The 20,314-nt window shown below is 38.6% G+C and overlaps 1 protein-coding gene across 1 annotated transcript; it reads right to left on the minus strand.

Moving 5' to 3' along the window:
• Positions 1-3,877: 3,877 nt before the first annotated feature.
• Positions 3,878-20,289, minus strand: THNSL1 (threonine synthase like 1). Its single transcript, XM_079300596.1, has 4 exons — positions 20,242-20,289; positions 18,662-18,753; positions 14,324-18,148; positions 3,878-4,694 (listed from the first exon to the last, which is right to left on the minus strand). The coding sequence occupies exon 3, from the start codon at positions 18,089-18,091 to the stop codon at positions 15,866-15,868; it is 2,226 nt and encodes a 741-aa protein (XP_079156722.1). The 5' UTR covers positions 18,092-18,148; positions 18,662-18,753; positions 20,242-20,289; the 3' UTR covers positions 3,878-4,694; positions 14,324-15,865.
• Between the last annotated feature and the right edge of the window lie 25 nt (positions 20,290-20,314).

Raw genomic sequence — 20,314 nt, forward strand, 5'->3', positions numbered from 1 at the left:
GTTCCCCAATCTCTGCACTGGGGAGGATGCATCAGTCTTGCTGCCTCAACAGTCACACACGGGGCCTCTCCTGGACCTCAGAGTCAGGCCTGGCAGATTTGTGAAAACCTTTGATGAATCAGGAGTGAATTTTCTCTGTTTTCTCTGAAAGTATCTGGCAAACACAGAAAATGCACTCACAGCTTGCATCTTCCAACACAGACTCTGAGCTATGGTGTATTGGGTCTTTTTTCCAACAGGGCAGCCACACCAGCAGTTTGGTTTTAGACATCACGCCAGTCCTCTAACACACTGATTCTCCTTGGACAGGTTGTTTACATCAATGAGCATTTGCTTTACATCAATATTCTGGGTTCTGGTTCACAGATGAACACTGCTTGAACTTTTTGTGGCATAAAGGCACTCAGGCTCCTTCTGAGAGCACAATGACTTCTAGTAGTTACTCTGTACTGTGCCCTGCTGTTTTTTCTCACAGAAAAGAGTTATTTCCATTCTGCCTGATAATTCAAAGTGTTTCTTTTGAAAATTATGTTTTAAAAGACTCAGCAAACTGAAAATTAGCAGTGATTTTCTTTTCTTTTCTTCTTTTTTTTTTTTTTTTTTAATAATAAAAGCAACTAGCATTTCCAAAAATACCCTTGTTTATGTATCAATTGCAAGCCAGAAACAGCTCTCAAATTATTGCTGCTTGTAGGAAACTGCCTTGGCTTTACAGATACCAGAACAAAGTGCTTATTTTTGTTATCATGAAAGAAAAACTCCTATGTCCTTCAGCCTGCCAGTATTTCAAAGCCCATCTGAAGCAGAGCAGCAGGTGTAGCAGTTTCTCACAGTCAGTGAAAAGAGTGATGATGAATTGCATATATTGCCCCCAGATCCCTGCCCCTCCTCCAAAAACCAATCTTTCAGATTAGGCTGAACACAAACAGGGCTGCACAGGACCACCTGCTCTCCCTTGTGCTACATAATACATTCTCTAAGCTCAGATGTTCCTGGAAATGTAGTGAATCCAAGTTCAAAGGAGGCAGCTAAGGGCAGAGGGGTATAATGGAGTGGGCTGCAGAAGAGGATAATCTATTTTCCAGTTGATAGACTGCTGTGAGTCTCTCTCCAAAATGTATCTTTTGCCTCTTTAGCAAGTGCCCAAAGATAAATGCTATTGTGCACTGTGCAATAACATTTCTGCCTTCAGCCTACACCAAAGACTGGTTTCCTTAGAGGAGTTTGGGCAGCAGCAGTTTCTACACAGCAGAAGCTCAGTGTGACTAGGAAGCCTTTTATTCCTGAGCACCTTTGTCTCTTTCTGTGTATGATATTCTACTTCTCCAGCTTCCCAAGTGATTTAACCACGTGGACAGTTTAGTTCACTGGATATATTTTTAATATTTTGTCTACATCTAGTTCACACTTTGTAACTTTGGAGACCTCTCAATAGTATCATGTCTCACTGCTACTTTAGAGTTAACATTTAGAGTTAACATTTGCTGTACAGAAAATCATCCAAGTACAAAGTTTATAGACCAGATGGAAGTCATATGTTTCTCTGTAATAAACAGCTTTCAACATGACTATAATTTTTTTCCAGACAAAGGAAGCTCCTTTTTACAGCTTTTTCCCCCCTGCTTTTTGCCTAATTAGCAACCTAATGAAAGAACTTCCATTTATTTGTAGCCATTGTACTTGCATCTGAAATTTTGCCAAAAGCTGTAGAAAGCTGTTGCACTTCCTTTGTACAACATAACATTAATATCTTCAAATAATTCCCCTACATTAATGAGTTATGATCTTCCTTCTTAACACTACAACCACTTCTGTCTTCTGCCTCTGCCTCTTGGTTGATTCTCCAGCACTTGTTTATTCCTCTCTTTAGTTAAGAATACACTGACAGAATTTCTTAACCACTTTAAATACAAAATCATATCTCTAATTTCTTTGAAAGTTACTATTTTCCAACCTCTAAGGTTTTTCTTTAAATGTCAGTTGGCAAATAGCAGGCATTGTTCATTACTTTGAAGCTACAGCTGAAATCCACACAGTATGGATAAAAGAAAAATTAGATTGGTATTGGTATTGGTATTGGTATTGGCAGTATTGGTATTAGTATTGGTATTGGTATTGGTATTGGTATCGATTGGTCTGATTGCAACTAGTGAAGTAGATGCAACTTTCATTATATACCTAAATGGACACTCCAACAAAATCAGACATAAAACCCATTCCAAATCTGGTCTTCAGAAGTGACATTTCAGGGACAGCTAAATTGCCATTTTATGTTAGCATCTTCATTTAAATACAAACAAACCAATCAACAAATAAGAAACCCAACCAAACAAAACCCCCTCAGATTAAAATCTATGGAATCACAGCATACTTGCACTTCCCTTGTACCAGTTTAAAGTCCAGCTTAAATTGTCCAGGTCATCTGTTTTGTCCAATGCCCTTCTGCTTGCTTAATTACCTGGTATCAGAAGTGAGATGAAGAGACTGGCAACAAGAAACACAGAGCTGGTAGAAAGGGGCCTGGTCTGGAGGACACGAGAGATAAGGAGATGCAGCATCTTCACTTTGGTCTGAGGAGCTGCAGAAAACATGCCACAAACCACACACACGTTTCTTCCATGTCCAAACCAACTGAAAATCAACAGGAGTTCAGTAAGGCTTTGGCTGCTTATCAATGACATCTATACAAACAGTACATCCAAACATGAAGCCTGTAAAGACTACTCCCAAAATGAGATGATGTCTTTAATCAGAGGGATCTGAAGGCAGCAGAGAGTCTGCCATGTATAACTGTAGTGTGCTTCTGGAGACAGCTGGTGACTCTGGCTGTGACAGGAAGGTGGGGAACCCCTGCCAAGGCTCAGCAGCAACTGGTGAGTGCTGTGATTGGAAACCAGAGTTATTTTCACCTGGCTGCTTGTACAGGCAATAGTGCAAAGTGTTTTGTGTCCCCAGCCTCTATCCCAGCCCTGAATACTCACATCAGGGCTTAGAATGTTGTTCTTGCTCCTCCAGCCCCGCTGCCAAGCTGGGCACCTGTGTGGGTGGCCAGAGGGCTGGCTGGTCACTGCAGCCACTCCAGGGCCACCACACCATGCCAGTGTGGACATTGGGGTCAAGAGCAGTGACAGAACAGTACCACATGCCAAGTGTGCCTTGGGGTTGTATGATTCACAGAGTGCAATGAGAACAGTAAAGGGTATCAAGAGGCACTTTTGGCCAGAGGCTGATCAGAGAAGCATCCTTCAGATGGGTCAGGTAGGAGCTGATGAGATGAGGATTCATATGGAAAAGGAAAAGGGAGAAGGGAAAAGAATAGAAAAGCATATAAAGTGTTTCTGTTGATTTTTATTGGTGTTGCACACTTCATATTTAATAAGAAATGTATTTCATTCATGTCAAATCACCCCAGTAAATCAGTACAAGTCCTTATAGTTGCAGAGATGCCATCTTCTAAGTGTTTGCTTTCTCCCTTACACTTTTAGATTCCATGTCAGTATTTGTCCCCAGTCCCCGAGACAGTGTTCCCAGCTCAGCACGTTCCGTTCTGCTTGTTTTTACTTTTCTTATCTTGCACAGTTTCAGTTTACAGACTCTCAGAGCTCAGCAACAGCTTCCTCAACAGTGATCCAGGGTCAGGCAATGGAGCTGCCCAGCATCAGCCAAGGGCCAAGGCCAGCTGGAGCTCTGGGCTGCAGGAGCTTTGAACCTGACACAGCTCAGGGAAGTCCTGTGGTCCCTCTGTGACATCAAACTCACAAACTGAGTAGGAAGAACAACTGCATGGGCCAGATCCCATCTGGATGTGACAATGCAGCAGACTGGTACCCACAGGGATCTCTTTCTTCATGGGGTGCACATCTCTTTCTGAGATCTGAGATGCACCAGTGAAGACAGCTCACATTGATCCAGCGAGCATGACATTCCATGCACACAACAAACTGAAATACATATACAGTCTGCAGGCATGTACATTATATATACATGAAACCATAAACTTCAGATAGACTGCTAAACCATAAATCCTCTTTCCATGTAAAACATAATTTTTGAATAAAAAAGTTTAAATAAAATTTTAATGCTTTCTTCCTCTTTTAGCTCAGAATTACTGCCAGACAAAAAGTAGAACCACTCTTCTCAGCCCCCACTCCCCCAAAAAGCTGCTTCCCTGGTACCCAGCCTCACTGCAGCAGGCTTTTACACAAATCTCTCCAGAAAACTGCAGCTCCACTTGTAAGAGATTAAGGCTAGTCATGGTTAAAGGAATTGTTTAAAGGGTCAGAATTTCAGTCTTGGGCTTTAATTTGCAGACACTCAGCAGAATTGTGTCCAGCTTCTGAGTATCCACTGGATCTGATTTTTGATGCTTTTCCTCCCCACTTTTTACTTTCTACACAGTGAAGTCTGATTTTAACATTTTTTTGTGCCGTTCATTTATGAATTTGCATAGGAGTAAGGTGGACAAAAAGCCCAGCATCCCCTAATCAGCCTGAAATCTTGCAAAAGTCATCACTTTCAAGTTTTCTGAGAAAGATATAAACTTATTAAATATTTGCACACTCATACATATGCACCTCTTTTCCCCTTAGGTAAAGTTAAACAACAAAATCACATCTTCTGGTTTTCCTTTCCACTGAAAATTGTTGCATGCATACACTTCCTTTCAGTCAGAACCCATGTCAGTTTTTAAAATTCTGTTGAAAGAAATACAGTGACAACACAGTGTCAGCAGAATGACAACACAGTTCACAGAACTTCAGCATGAACATTTCAAAGAGTACCTGATTCCAAAAGGGAAATAAAACTCTATTTGCAGTCCAAGTATCAACCTGAAAGGAACTTAATTACATTAACTACAAAATGCTTATTACAAGATTATTTTTAAGATTCTGGTATTTTGAGTTGCAATATTAAGTGAAATTTATCCTACAAAGACTGATTTTAAAATGTCCCATGAAAAGGCTTAGAGAATTAAAAAACAGCTATGCTAAATGACTTTATGATAATGGGTGACAGTGAAGAATTGAGTGCATAACAGAGACATCTGCTTTGCAAACAAAAAAGAATTACCAAAGTGCTCTCAGTGACATTCCAAATGTTGCTTATTTTGTCTGTCTATCCTCTAAAACTAGATCTACACACAGCATAATCCCTAACAACATCTAATACAGCTATCAAAAAAAGGAAAAAAGGAAAGGCAACATACAGAAGGGAATTTTAGAATACAGGACTGGGCAATTGTTTCTGGGGAATTGGAGACAAATGCCTCATAGAATTGCTTTCATAAGCTGATCAAAATACTTCTTAAATTAAAGTGACAGGAAACTCATTGAAGGAGAGCTAAGGGACACTGGAGGTTAAAGAGACCAATTTTTGTCTTTTTGGTCCTTACACACACAGCTACAGTAGCCACAAGGCACAATAACTCATCAGTTGCTCAGCTGCAAAATTACTTTTAAACTGATCCATTTAAAAGTAAGTTGATTTATGAAGCAGATCATGCAATTAATACAAGGGAAAAAACCTCACCAATGAAGATGATGCTTCTGCTGCCCCTGAACTGACTGAAGAGCCACCATGGGAGATGGGAGATCCATTCTTCACCCTGAGGCTTAGCACAATAAGCTAAGTGCTCACAGAAGGCAAATTTTTATTTTGGACAGATTTTTTCTTAAAAAGTGATTTATATTTCTTCCATCATCCGTCAGCTGTGCTTTGTAGAAATGAGTAACAATTTGTTTTATACTGGGAGATCTTAGTAGTTTGTGACTTAGTTTTCAACTAGCTTTTATTCTGGCTCTGCACAGTGCTGAAAAGCTCACTTTGCACTCATTATCTTCTGGCTCAGCTTCATCACTCTGCATTTTGAACAGGGGTTGACTGGGTATTAGGTCTGATTTGTCTTTACTAAAAGTAATTCTAGTGTCAGGCCAAAGTAACACAGTCAATAACTCTTTTTGCACTTGGATCCCTCTGAGAAGGAAGGGATCTGGATTTATAACTGTCTCTTTTCAAAGTAATATAAATGCATAAGAAAGTAAGAACTTTACTATCAGTGACCCAGGACCACAATGGACAAGGTGCTGCACACTTCCTGGAATCACAACTTAAAATCTAGATCTAACAGTTTGAAAATGCAACTCTCTTTTTGACTTTTGTAAAGGAAGTGAGGACAGTTTGTCCATTTTCAGTAACCAGAGTGTCATCAGCACCCAATATTCACCAAATTCAGAGAATCCAGGATATGCTTTTCGTAACAGATAAAGAAAAATAAGACAATTTGGAAGTACATTAAATATTTAGGTATCTGATAAGTTTTTCAAATGTGTAGCTCTAGATTTTTGAGACTGAGGAAGTGAAAGAGATTGTGTGACTAACCTGGGGAAGCAAACCTTGATGCTTTGTCTTCTACCAATTTAAAACCCACATGAAAGTACTTCATAAATCTAACATGTTCAGTAGGCAGACCTGGTCATCTATTGACGGTAAAAAACTCCAAATTTCCTTCTAAGTACAATCACTCCAGAAAAGTCTTTCATCAAAAAAATTTTAGCCAGAGTGATAAATCACTTAGAACAATAAAATCACCTGCATGAGCAAACACAGCTTCTGTCAGTAATTGTGCTTCCTTGCCCTAGGCATAAGTTTGTTACACATGGGAAGTGATAATACTTGTCATTACAGTTCCCAGTATCACATTTTCCTTTCCCAGTTCACACTTACTCATACATATGCTTATCCAGCAGCAGTTACATAAAATGCAATTCCAAACATTTACAATCCACCTCTTGCAAAGAATAAACTGCATCAAATTAGCCCCTGAGGTGCTTTGTACTAGCAAAGCAATTTGCAGATCCATCATGAAGTATCAGGACTATTATTTGTCTGCAATCAGTACAGCTGTTTTTTCTGACAGTGTTACCTGCAAGTGGTGGGTTATGTGAACTTATATTTACTGTCATATAACTGAGACACCCTTGGGCAAAAGGACAAATTCAGCATCATTTCTTTTCCCCATTTCTGGGAGTTGGAGTACATATTCATCTGATCTGACATCATGAGATACCCCAGAAGCATCATTAGTGATGCTCCAGATTTCTGATTTCTCCTGGTGATGTCCATCACACCCTACACATTACAGCATTTTTGGGGACCTTGAACCCTGCCATTACCTTGACTAACCTGTTCCCTTGTATAGCTGTGCACAGTTCTATCTACAGACCATCCTTCACAATAAGCCCTTTCCACATGGCAGCCATCAGAGCAGAGAATGCTTCTTTCCATTTGTTTTCTTTGTACATTTGTTTTTGCTAATTTTAAACCTCTGTGGGACAGATTTCTTGCTCTTTTCAGAGGAATGTTGCCTTAATTTACTCACCTAGTGCTATGCCTAACTACTACAAAGAAAATCCTGTGTGAAGCTTAACATGAAAAGCAACAACAGCAAATCATTTACTTCCTCATTAACACTTCATAATTACTATATAGAACTTTCTTTGTCTGGTCATTTCCACATCCTGGAAATAGTAATTTTCACTGTATTTCTTTAAAATTTGCAGCATGTGGGAGATGTTCAGGCCCTCTACCAACTCAGGTTTGCCTCTACAGTTCTTGTGCCAGATTCTACCAGCTTGGTCATTCTGAAAGTGAAGTTTTTCTGACTGACAGTTGCTTTCAGTGAACAGGAATTTTTTATTCTGTTTTGCAGAGACATCTTTGAGAGATGACAGAAGTACAACAGAATGTTAGGAAAAAGAACATCTGCTTAATGTCAAAAGAGTGCCCAGTAACTCAGCAAAGACTGTCATTAGTGTCAGCCGTGGTGCAGCCACTGCTCTGTCCTTTCAGCTGTGTTAAGTGAGAGGAACCAAACCCAGAGGGCTGAGGCATCAGTGGGGGTCAGCATATGGAGCAGAGGGTTTAGCAGAAAATGCACACAGACATTAGAAAAGACTCCGGAGATGTTTTGCTTTCACACACACACACACACAAAAAAAAAAAAAAAAAAAAAAAAAAAAAAAAAAAAAAAAATCAAAAACCAAACTACTCATATTCCTTTGTGTTGACTTGAAATAGAATTGGAAAAAACTTCCACAATTTATATTGGATTACAGTTTCAGCACAACCTTTAGGAAATGTTTTGGGGTTTTTTTTGCAAACCAAAATGCAAATAGGGCACCAGTAGAATGGAAATACAGATGATTATTTAGCTAAGGTCTGATCTTACAGAATCAGCAAAAAAAGCAAAGTAAGATCAGGACCTTAACCATGAGGGAGAAAAGTACAATATGCACATCCCTGTTATATAAAATCGAGTTCACTAGTATTGGCTTAGCAGGTTCTGTTATATTCCCTTCATGCTTGTATTTAAAGAAAAAGAGAAACAAGGTATTTGAACTTAGCACACAAAGACTACAAGAAGCTGAAAAATATATAAAGACTGAAGAAAAGCAGAGCTGCCTGTGGGCTGTTATCAACCTGGATGACAGGCATATGAAAATAAGTTGCCTGGTCATTGTAACATTAAACTATGAGAAATCCTACCCTGCAAACAAGATCTAATTTATAGAGCTCTACCCCATGAACTGCTATCTTCTCTTCCTTAGCCCAGAACTCACTACAAGCTCCATATGCTGCATCATGGTCAGAACACCAAACACTGGAGTTTGCATACAAGACCATGGTATTATTTCTGCCCTTGATTTAAAGAATTTTAAAATTATTATTTTAGACTCTTTCATAAAGCAAAATTGATTCCAGTTTTACAGTTGAAAAGTCTCGAGTAGCATGTAATGCCACAAATGAATGTGCTGTTTTGCAGCCTGGAGCCATCATGTATTTCTGGATACTCCACACTTCAATGAGTATTAACCTAATTATCATTAAGGTTTCTGACTTAAATTACTCTTAATTACACTTTATAAAAATGAAAACATAAAAAGCTCATACAATATTACAAATGGTTATGACTTCCTTTCACTAAGAGCCCTTCAAAAACTGCAAGTGACCATCTCTAGCAAACTCCTGTTAGGAATGCCACCTTGTGGATAAAAGCTGTATGAAACAACAATTCCAGGTAAATTTCACTAAAATTTTTAATTGCAAAACACCGGTTTTGCAGAAATGAGCCATTGTGGTATTTCTGAACTGCACAGAATTCTTTTATTAACCTTTCTGGTAGAAAACCACTGTGAATATGGCTTTCCCATCCTCATCTGTATGAAATGCTAATTAATTATGCAGGGAGCACTGGTTTCATTAGGAGATGAGATACATTTATTAGCATTTTAAGCAGAATCAGATTACCACAGATACTCAGGAAAAAAGTCCACTAAATGCCTGCTCTATTTAGATATAATTTAGTGCATTAGTTAAAATGTAAAGAAAAAAATACATTTTAATCAAAATATGTTGCTAGAGAAGAACCTATGAGTGCATTTTACCTTCTCTAAGCTTTAATTGGTGTATATAAAAGTTCAATTATAAAAAGGAAACATTGGATTTTTCCATTTGTCACATGTGTCTTATTATGAGCTGAAAATTAATTCAAAATGGCCATTGGATTGCAAGTTGCATGTAAAAGCAGAGAAAAAGGAGGCTCAAAAGCATCTAATAAATTTTAAAACATCTCTAACTTTTAAAAGTTATAATGGATCAGAGGGATAAATAAATAATAATTAGCTACATTCAATAAAGCTGACATTTACACAGACACTTTCCTACTGTGCTGTTCACCTCATTTTCATAATGAAAGTATATATAGCCCAAACCATCACAAGGCGTATTGTATAATGAAATTTAAAACTAATGAGCCATATCCTAATAGTCATGAATCAAGTCAGGGGATGCATTAGTAGTCCATTTGCAATTCTCTAGAGACAGAAAGAACAAGGCTAAACATATCCAGTAGCCTATTTAGCACAGAACTTGCTCTGTGTACTGATCACACCACAGCAGAGCTGAAATTAGCTCATAATCTCTATCTCTCAAACCTCTGTGAAATGCTGCTCATGCTTTTGTTAAAGGCAAGTTACTCCTGGGGCAGCCAAACATGACTTGTAATTGTTTGATTTGATTTTGTTTGGGCAACATGGGTCTGACTTGTCTGAATTAGTCCTCTTTCTAGCAAACCACATTTTTTCAGAAAATCATCTAATATGTCCAGACTAAGGATGCCTTTACTGTTCTGTTACATATCTTCATCGCTTTTTATAACATGTCCAACTTCTGCTTAGACTTGCTGGATCACTCTTTCTTTGCTAGGTGGAACAGTTCTTTATTATCAGTTTTTCTCTGAAGATGGTTCATCTAGGCTGACTCTTCTTTCACTAAACTAGGCAGATTCTGTTTTTTGAGATTCTCATGCCAGTGCTTCTGTTTTAATACTTTTATTGCTCTCTGTCTTTTCTGTCCAGCTTCTCAGTATTTCTTCCCTGGCAGTATTCCCATTTCTAACTTCAGGATCTTACTGGCCTTTTTGGCCAGAAGGCATGCTGATAATTCATGCTCAGTTGAGAATGCACATCATCTCCAGACACCTTTCAAATTCAGCATTTCCTACCACAAATTGATCAACCTGCTAAGTTTGTTCTCAAACCTCGGTGTTCCTAAAAACACAGTTCTACTTTAGGCCAGAATGAAATGCAAATTGCTTACAGCTCCTAACCAAGCAATTAATCTTGCTCTGATTAAGTGGCTCCTTGGTATTTATGTTCTGTGGCATCTGTAGATTTGAACAGTCATTACTTTATTTCCTCCTACGTTCTTAATAAACTCATGGTTAAGAGCCAAATCCTGTGTGAATTCACATAACAAATCTGCTCAGTCTTTCCTTTCCAATTCACATTTTGAGTTCTTTCAGGTTTGACTCAATTATCATCATAATGAATTTTAAATCTGGGGGTGATGCCCTCTATGTTTCTATAACAATAACGCTTTACACAAGTAAGTAAATCAGGTGTTATCTTAATTCTACTGAATAATTTTGCTATAATGTCAAGAAGGAGACCAGACAGCATCTTAAACACTTATTAGAGAATAAAGTCTTGCTGAGCAAAATGAGCAAACAGCTTAGATATTGGTCTACACTGAGAGATCTTTGAAAGTTTTAGCTAAGTTGGAGAGCAAGACCACAACTGTTAGCTTTTAGATTGCTACATTCTGAAAAAAAATTTGAAGCAACAGCTTCCCAGGTCTGATAAACCAGCTGAGCACGCTTGTAACTGCTGTGAAAAAACACAGTGACATTTAAACTCTCTTTAAGCTGCTAATACATGATCAGAATCAATGGCTCATTCACATTAATTCACTGACATTAACTACTCATTGCTGTTTCATCCGTTCAAGTAATTTTTAAGCCCATGATCCTGAAATTGCATTAGAAGTGTACCAATGTTGCTCCACAACAGCTAACACACAAGTAGCTCATCTCTCCACTGAACTAAACATGAATAAGAAATGTTAAACTGTCAGATATTTCCTTTTCCATACTAACCCTCAGAATACAGGCTTTCCATGCAGCACTGGACAAGTCTGTAGTGCAATGTAAACAGGGTGTTTAGACATTTGCAATTTTTGATCTGTTTCTTTTTTAATACATACTTCCTTCCAGAATGATGCAGATTATCTCACTAAAATCTTAGTCTCAGTAAAGTGAATTACTAGATTACCACCAATTATACCCCTTTCAAGACTTAAGAATATCAATCCCTGAAACCACTTCTTTCAGTGCATTTCTTTACAGCAGATTGGTAAGGATTTACAAACAGATTTACAAAGAAAGTGCTATAGTGTGGATCCTGAAGTGCTTATTTTGAAAAAAATACAGTGGATAAAAATGAGTAATGTGTATTTCAGGTATGCCAAATATTATATGCTTGATAGCAATGTCTGTTCTTGATGTCCTTGAAAGCAAAACTGACCTTTTGAACAACAAGAATCTTCTCTATAGAGTTCCATCAGATAAAATATTCCATCGCATCAAAACTGCAAATAGGAGTTCTTTTTATATCGTAAAATACTAAGAAAGCAGAATTATCTTCTGATGTTCTATTAATCCTTTACCTCATGTCACTCTCTGTCACCCTGAGAAGGGCTGTGACTAAAGGCAAGTAATGAGCACCTGGTACATTTGTAAGCAGAACAAAGTATTTTCCACAAAAATATTCTTAAAATAAAAAAAGTAAATATAGACATTGTATTTCTCCTTACATTTGTTAAATGTGTCCCTGAAGTTTTTCATGTAGTAGGAAGTATGCAGCAAAGATTTATCTATAGAGAAGAATAACAGCTTAACCAAAGCAATGTTATTACTCTAGGTCAACAAAGTGAGTGGAAATCTGTAGATCTGCAGGCTCACACTCTCTGTGACCTGGATTTTATTGATTGATACTGCAACATCCTGCTAGACAAATAGAAGCAAACTGTGTATACAACACAAGCAAACCTAAACAGCTTAAAGAATCCTGCTAACCAGCACAATATAGATTTGCTTTTCTGTACCACTGGCACACTACTTTGCCTTAAGAAGTTAATAGAAAATGACATGACAGCATTCAGTGTACACAGTGTCTGCACGCTGAACACACAAGAAAGAAACAAAGAGCACTTATGCCCAGTCTTTAAAGGCTTTTGAATCTTTCATAATACTGATAATAGGGAATAAAAGGACCATAAGAGTAGCACAGTATTTGTTTAACCACAGTATATTGCTGACACTAAGAAAATCTGAGCTGGAAAGAAAGGGGGTTTGCTTCCCTCACTATCCTACCTACCCACAGGGCTATTCTAATTTGGAATTTTTTTTCCCTTCCATTCCTACAGGCCCTGCAGGACATGAGATTGTACACTACAGCTACCAGCACACAGCAATAGCACCAGGTCATAAATACTGTGTACATCCAGGATTACAACACTACTGCAGCATTTTATAATGTCTATTACTAGGATCCACAAGCAGCTGTAGTGCAGGGAAACAGTTTACTGAAGTTAATGAAAGTCCAAAAATTAATTATTTTTGAAAATTCGTAAATAATGTATTGTAAAAGCCTTTAGACATTCTGAGAAATGTATTAATACTGTATGTGCTCATTCACCACTATCCTTAGACACCGTAAGTCCATGTTGAAAGCCCCTATCTAAGTATGAGTGCTCATTTTTTACTTAGTTTTTATCAACAGCTATAATGGCTCATGTGATAGGGAAACAGCAACCAGAAATTCAAACCATGCTTAGGTTACTGCCATGAACTTTGAAATAATGATTAAGTCATGCCAAAATAAATCCCCTGCTAGTTTAGTCTGGCCAGTTTATCTACCACAGAGTTAGCTCAGGGCAGGATGCTGGTTTCTAGCCTTATCTTGTTTAGAATCTCAGCTCCTCCCTTTCAGGTACTTTCTACAAAAAAAAAAAAAAAAAAAAAAAAAAAAAAAAAAAAAAAAAAAAAAGCTCCTAATTTAAAATGTTTCTATAAAGTATTGTAAGAATGTATGACAAATTGCCCTGTGATGTCAATGGCATTAAGCCCCATGGAATCAAGCACTGCAGGATTTCCACCGAGTCTCGATGCTGAAACCAAACCCTGTCCCCGTAATTCAATCCAGGCAGTTGGGTTAGTTTGGCTTTGGCTTTTTTTATTTCAAGATTTAGAATTCTGGATTTGTACTGAGCACATTTAGAAAAAGCATTACATTTTTTTCCACTTCGAATTACTGTAAGAATCAGACAGAAATATCGAGAAATACAAAGTTCACTCATGGCTGATACAAGCAATGCTTCTTTCTTGGCAATATGCTTATGTAACTTTTTCTTGCAGGACTTGGATTTCTTTTTCATTACATAATCATGGCCTTTCCCATGTCATGTCTGGAAAATGATGAAAATTCCCCTGCCCTATGAGGACACTGAAGGAGTTAGATCTTTTCTTACTACAGGAGGTTCAGTGGGCACTTCAGCACAGTTGTCCAATACTCCAGTGGTGTTTATGAAGTGACTGGAGACTCTCTCTTCACAGGGAGCCATACAGAGATGACAAGGGGGAAATTGCACCAGCAGAAGGTCCATCTTGGTATAAGAAATTTTTCCAGTGAGAACACTCAAACACTGGAAAAATCTCTCCAGGGATGTGGAAGAGTCTTCTATTGCTGGAAGTTTTTAAGACATAACTGCACAGGGTGCTAGATAATCTCATCTAGGCTCCCTTTGTCACAAAAGTATCAAAGCATGGGGGAATCTAGAAAGCTACTCTGACACACCCATGTCCTCAGCTATATTTAATGATGCTGTATTCACAGTGGCAAATGCACATCATGCTTAACACTTTTACCTTATGATGGAAGAAATGACAATTCTATAAAATAGTTTGTGAGATGGTGTCTTGTTCACTTCAGCGTGGCAAAAAGTACAAGCAGGCACACAGAGGAAGATGAAGGATATGGCAACAGTTCAAAGCCCCAAGTGAATCTTGACATGTAGGAATTGTTGCCTATTGAAGAGGCAAAAAAATGTTATCAATTACCAGATTATCTGAATCTTAGTGGGAAACACAGCTTCCCATAACTATATGTCCTTACATTTGACTCTTAGCTCTTTACCTCTAACTGCATGTCACTCAAAACTTTCAATACATCATTTTACCATTTCTCATATTATGAAATGTAGTTTATGTCCTTGCAAAAGATAATCTTCAATTAGTAGAATACATTTGTCCATAACCACATGATCTCCTAGGACAACCCAGTCTATTTTTTTTTCTTCAGAAAAAAATCCCAGCAAAGAGCCTGTCATTAGCAAAACCACACAGATGTATTTTGGGTTACATAATGAACACTTCTGATGCTATCACACTGGAATTCACCTTTCACTTTTCTTGATGAGATGCCAAGAAATTTGGGAAGCTTCTTTCTTACATTAATTCATACAAAGCATGAATAGAATAGAACATCAAGGAAATTAACTTAAGAAAAACATTAAAACATAAATTATTAGAACAACAAAAGCTATATAATCTCAAAGATAAAACATAATACAACAAATATATGCAAATAAATGGTGAAGTCTGGTTCTTATTTAAGAAGATGGTTGTTACCAATATCAGATTCTTCTATAGTATAAAAAAGGATTCTAGAGTTGAGAGTTCAAATAAAAAACATCTAGGAAAGAGACTACAAGACACTGGAGGAAGAGTCACATCTCAACTATATTAAAAATATTGAATTAGGTAGTCTGACACAGGAAAATATTTAGGAGAAAAAGGTGTTAAAAACAAAATGACCAGTTTTTTTTTACTTAGACACTGGCCACACAATACATAAAAAACATTATATAAGAAGGTAATATATCACAAAATTCAATGGTTCAAGGATTAACAATACAATGATACTTTACAGTGAAATCAACCCTCATTAGTAACATATGAACACCATCATATTATCTTATTATGTTTCAGTGCCTTAAGTGAAATGAGCTAAAGTTTAAATAAACATCCACTGACCAAAGGTTCACATCATTGTTGCAACAAAACCAGAGCTGTTAGTCCCAGAAAGGTCAGACTTCATTACCTGCCTCCTTCCATCGAGGATGCTTCAGGCTTGTGAAGGAGACAGCACTGCTGAGGAAAGCCAGCACTGCTGGTATCTCTACTGTGTATGATTTGCAAAATGATATTCCAGTTCTTTACACTCTCAATTCACAACCTTTCACCACCACTAGAAATCTCACACATGTTACAAATACTGTTGAAAGCTTGACAACTGAATATAAAACTGAGATATGCTGTGGACTGGACACAGGCCAGATGAATGATGGCTTTAGTAAAGCATGCAGCTTGTTAAGAAGGTATTGCAATTGTGGACATTGGATCAGTTGCTCAAAAAACTTTCATAAAATGATTTTGAATTAAGGTTTCTATATGGGACATCAGCACACTCATATCAGCAGCACAGACCTGGTGGTCCCCATTTCCTGTCTTTTTCAGGGTCTCTAATAGGCCCCAGTGGATTGGAGGCAGAGCACTGTAAGAACTCAGCAAGTGAAGCTGACTTAATGGATTCTGATTTATTTCTGCAATCCTCAAGGCCCTCAAGATAGCAGGTGCAAACTTAGAATAATGAGCTGTAGATGAAATAATAATTGGGCAAGTTCTATCTTGTAATCGATCTGCAACTACTTTAGCAACAGCTGTGTGTGTATCCAAAATATATCCTGTAGTACTGTACACAGAGTGAATGGCAGCCAGACAGTCCTCATCAGAGCACCAGCCAGCCACAAAGTCCTGCTGAAGCTTTTCAAGTAGATTTTTCTGCAGCTGGAAGTGGCCCTGATTTTCCAGCTGATTAAATAATTGTGTCACCAGCTGTCCATCTTCATTAGCGATCAGGTGTAAGTATCGCTCAAGGTTGGAGGACTTCAAAATATCTACTGCTGGTGAAAAACTGGAAATCAATTTTCTTCCCCTCAAATCATAAACACCTGTTCTTATGAAGTCAGTCAAAACATTGTTTTCATTGGAAGCACAAATACATTTTCTAATAGGAATTCCCATCATTTTAGCATAGAAAGCAGCTAACATGTTGCCAAAGTTTCCCGTAGGAATGCAAATATCTACAGGGCTTCCAAAAGAAATAATACCTTGATGAACGAGATCAAGGTATGCAGAGGCATGATAAACTATCTGAGGAAGAAGTCGTGCCCAGTTTATGGAGTTTGCTGCAGCTAAAGCTGTTCCATATTCTACTGTAAGAAAGCCAGTAAAATCAGAATTAGTAAAGATTTGCTTTATAGCTGTCTGGCAAAAATCAAAATCAGATTTGACACCCACTGACCATGCATTTTCCTTCTGACAGCCAATCATTTGTGATTTTTGAATTGGGCTTACTCCATCCTCAGGAAAAAAATTCACCACAGCGATTCTCTGTTTGTCAGTGTCATGGAGACGACTAAAGCCATCCAGAACAGCACTCCCTGTGTCCCCAGAAGTAGCTACCAAAATCAAGTAATTGCAGCTTCTGGGAATGCAGTAGGCAAATAAATGGGGCACCAACTGTAATGCAAAATCTTTAAATGATGCTGTTGGTCCATGAAATAACTCAAGAAGGAACTGATTGCCTGCCAGATGCCTAACTGGGGCAACTTTAGAACAACTAAAGTTTTCTCCATATGAAGTTTCAATAATTTCTGCCAGCTTAGAAGCGGGAATATCAGCAGGATGTATGCATCTTTCTAGTACCACCTGGGCTCTTTCAATGTAAGTTGCTTCAATCAGACCTTGCCATTCTTCAGCAGTGAATTTTGGAAGTCCTCTCTCAGGAACAAAGAGTCCTCCATCAAGGGCCAAGCCCTGAGTAACAACATCACTGAAATACAATTTATGAGAGTCTTCTTTTGTACTCCTTCCAGATCTACTAGATCTTGTTGAAATGAAAGTTTCCAGTTCTGAGTCTTGGTATCTCTTCACAGCATCGAGTACCTTTTCTGCTACAACCTCTGCTGCAACATCCCCTCCACAAAGAACACGGATGTCAAACCACCTTTTGTAGAACTGTTTTCTGAACTGAAGTACGTCTTTGAGAGAAACACCAGGAGACAGGCCCACGATACGATCTGTTCCCTTTGATTTCAGCCTGCTCATAATGACTGCTGTGGGCACATCCAGATATACAACTATTCCATTTTTCTTTATGTGTTGCATGCCAGCAGCATGCATTGGATTGGACCCAGTAAGGGAAATTACACTTCCAGATGCTGAGAACTTCAATAGAGCTTTTCCTTCCTCCTCTAGAAACTCCTCATTACCAACGTCCTGCAGTTTTTCTGACACACTCATATTCCAGGTTGTTTCAAGGACATCATCATCTATGTCTATGACAGGGCAATTCAGTTTCTGGCCAACTATTCTCCCAGTCGTTGTTTTCCCAGCACCTGGAGGTCCCATCAGGATAATATTTTTCTTTCCAAGAAGAGAATGACTGGAGAACCATGATTTCCATATCTGTGCAAATGCAATAGGCCTTGAAAGCATCAGTTTTAAACACATGCTAGAGAGACTGCTTTGGGCTATTAGTCTTAAAGGCTGATATTGAAAAATGTGAAACATCTTCTGATGAATTATTGTGGGGTTTTTTCCAAGGCAACTTGACAATCCACTTAACTGCTTCAGAAAGAAAAAAACAAAAAAAAAACAAAAAAACCAAACAGTAACTAGTCCTTCAGCAAATATCTAAGAAAAAAACCCTCTAAGATAGAAAATTTAGAACAAGACTTCAAGCATAATCCAGCTATGACCTCATCTGTGCCAAGGAGGTATTTTTCAGAATAAGACTCATTCACTTCTCCTGCACAGTTACAGCTTTTTTCCACTGACAAATTCAACTTCAAAAAGTCTATGTCCTCAAGGTATAAAAAGACATTCAAGCCTAACACTATAATACTGTTTGCAAATAATATTCCTTATAGGAATTCAAATTCAATTAGTTTTTCTTCTAGAAGACTTGCTTTTAACTACATATTTATAAGTAACACTTAACTTGATTACCTTCTTGTAACCAAAATGCTAAAAAAGTATTTATTTGTTCCACCTCCCAAAAAAACTTTTTTTTTTTTTTAAACCCTTTCTTTCTACAAAATAAACAAATGCAAGATCCACTTAAATACACAAATAACTCACAGTCTTGTGCAACAGCAAGGCTGGATGAGTTGCATTCAAATCTCTTCTGAAGGGATGGAAACCAAACAAGGGATTTTTGAAGAACTTCTATACTGGAATTGTATTGAATGTAATGTGGGGATAGAGAGGGGAGGAGAGAAAGACAGACAGACAGATAGACAGAGAGAAATCATGAGGACTCTCTACCAATAAAAAAAGTAACTAAAAATGATAGATTTCCAAGAAACTCTCAACGTTGGGCTTAAAGAAATATACACCAATATCAGCACTAATTGAGCACATTATCTGTCTGCAATATTGACAGCAAAAGGAGAAAGACTCTCAAAATCTCCCTAAAACTGCAAGGGGGACAAAGGGAAGAGCATTTGCTTACTTTTAGGGAAAACTGAACTTAAAATAGTAAACCTCTGTATTTGCACCCAGTGCTGTGACCTGGAGGATATGCTGTAATTAGAAGGCATAGATCAGAGTAAATATGGACATGTCACACTATCCAGGCTTTTTTCCTCAATCATTGTAAAGTATAAGGGGATCATCCTGTGCAGATGCAATAATGTAATATATATTATAATATAATCTAAATCTTCAATTAAAAACCCTTATAAACACTTAATAAAAGGGGGGGGGGAAAAGCAGAGTATTTGTAATATCCAGTATTGCTCTAAAACTGTACTGCAATAGTAAGCACACTAGTGCATATATAAATATGTATATATTCCTTTTAAGAAGAGAAAGAAGTCTTCATTTTAAACTTGCAGATGTAAAAAAGTTAGATTCAGGAATAAATAAAGTCAAAACCAGTATATTTTAGATTACTTTATTTCTTGAATATAAGAATGACTTCAAGCATCGTGTGTGTGTACTAAGGGAGTGAAAATCATACCGAGCACTGAGTCGTGCCTGCCACGTCCTGCCCCACCACAGTTAACTTTGACCTGCGGTCAGTTAGCGTGCATTACACAAATAAAGGCTGTAACATCTGCGCTGCCTTACGAATTTAGGCCATAGGTATTGTTTAAAATCAACTTGCGTTTTACACTCACCCACATAAAGTACATAGAAGGCTTCAAGCATTGAATACAACCCATTTATTTGAAATAATTTTTTGTCCACTGGCAAAACTTTAACAGTAAAAGCAGCTCAAATGATCCACCCACCCCACTTTAGATAGGAAAGGGTGGGGTTGTTGCAGCAGAGCTCACACCCGTATCTCCAGTGACATTCCGCTTTGGCTGTTAGCTCGGCACGGAGCTTTAGCCGTGACCCACAATATTAACAACCACTACCGGAGACAGGCGCTGCAGCGAAACCGCGCCTTGTTTCTTGGATAGACACGAGACCAGCCCGCAAACCAAGCTCCTGCAGCGGCTCCCTGAGGAGCCGAAGGGCGGGTGGGAGCAGGGGGGGAACCGGACGGACCGGACCACGCCCGCCCGCCCACCCACCCACGCGGCAGCCACCTCCGCCCGTCCCGTCCCGTCCCGTCCCGTCCCGTCCCGTCCCGTCCCGTCCCGTCCCTCTGATCCCGGCCGGGTTCCACCCCCGCCCCCCGGCGCCCTCAGCGCGGCGCGCGCACGTACCGGCGGGGCGGGACCGCTGCCGCAGGTGCCGCGCACGCGCACGCGCAGTCCAACGGGCCGGCGCGCCCCGCTC

Source organism: Erithacus rubecula (genome assembly GCF_903797595.1).
Source record: "Erithacus rubecula genome assembly, chromosome: 3".
Taxonomy (NCBI): domain Eukaryota; kingdom Metazoa; phylum Chordata; class Aves; order Passeriformes; family Muscicapidae; genus Erithacus; species Erithacus rubecula.

Coding starts and splice junctions, on each gene's coding strand:
- THNSL1 (XM_079300596.1), bottom strand. CDS start 18,091: ATGTTTCACATTTTTCAATATCAGCCTTTAAGACTAATAGCCCAAAGC.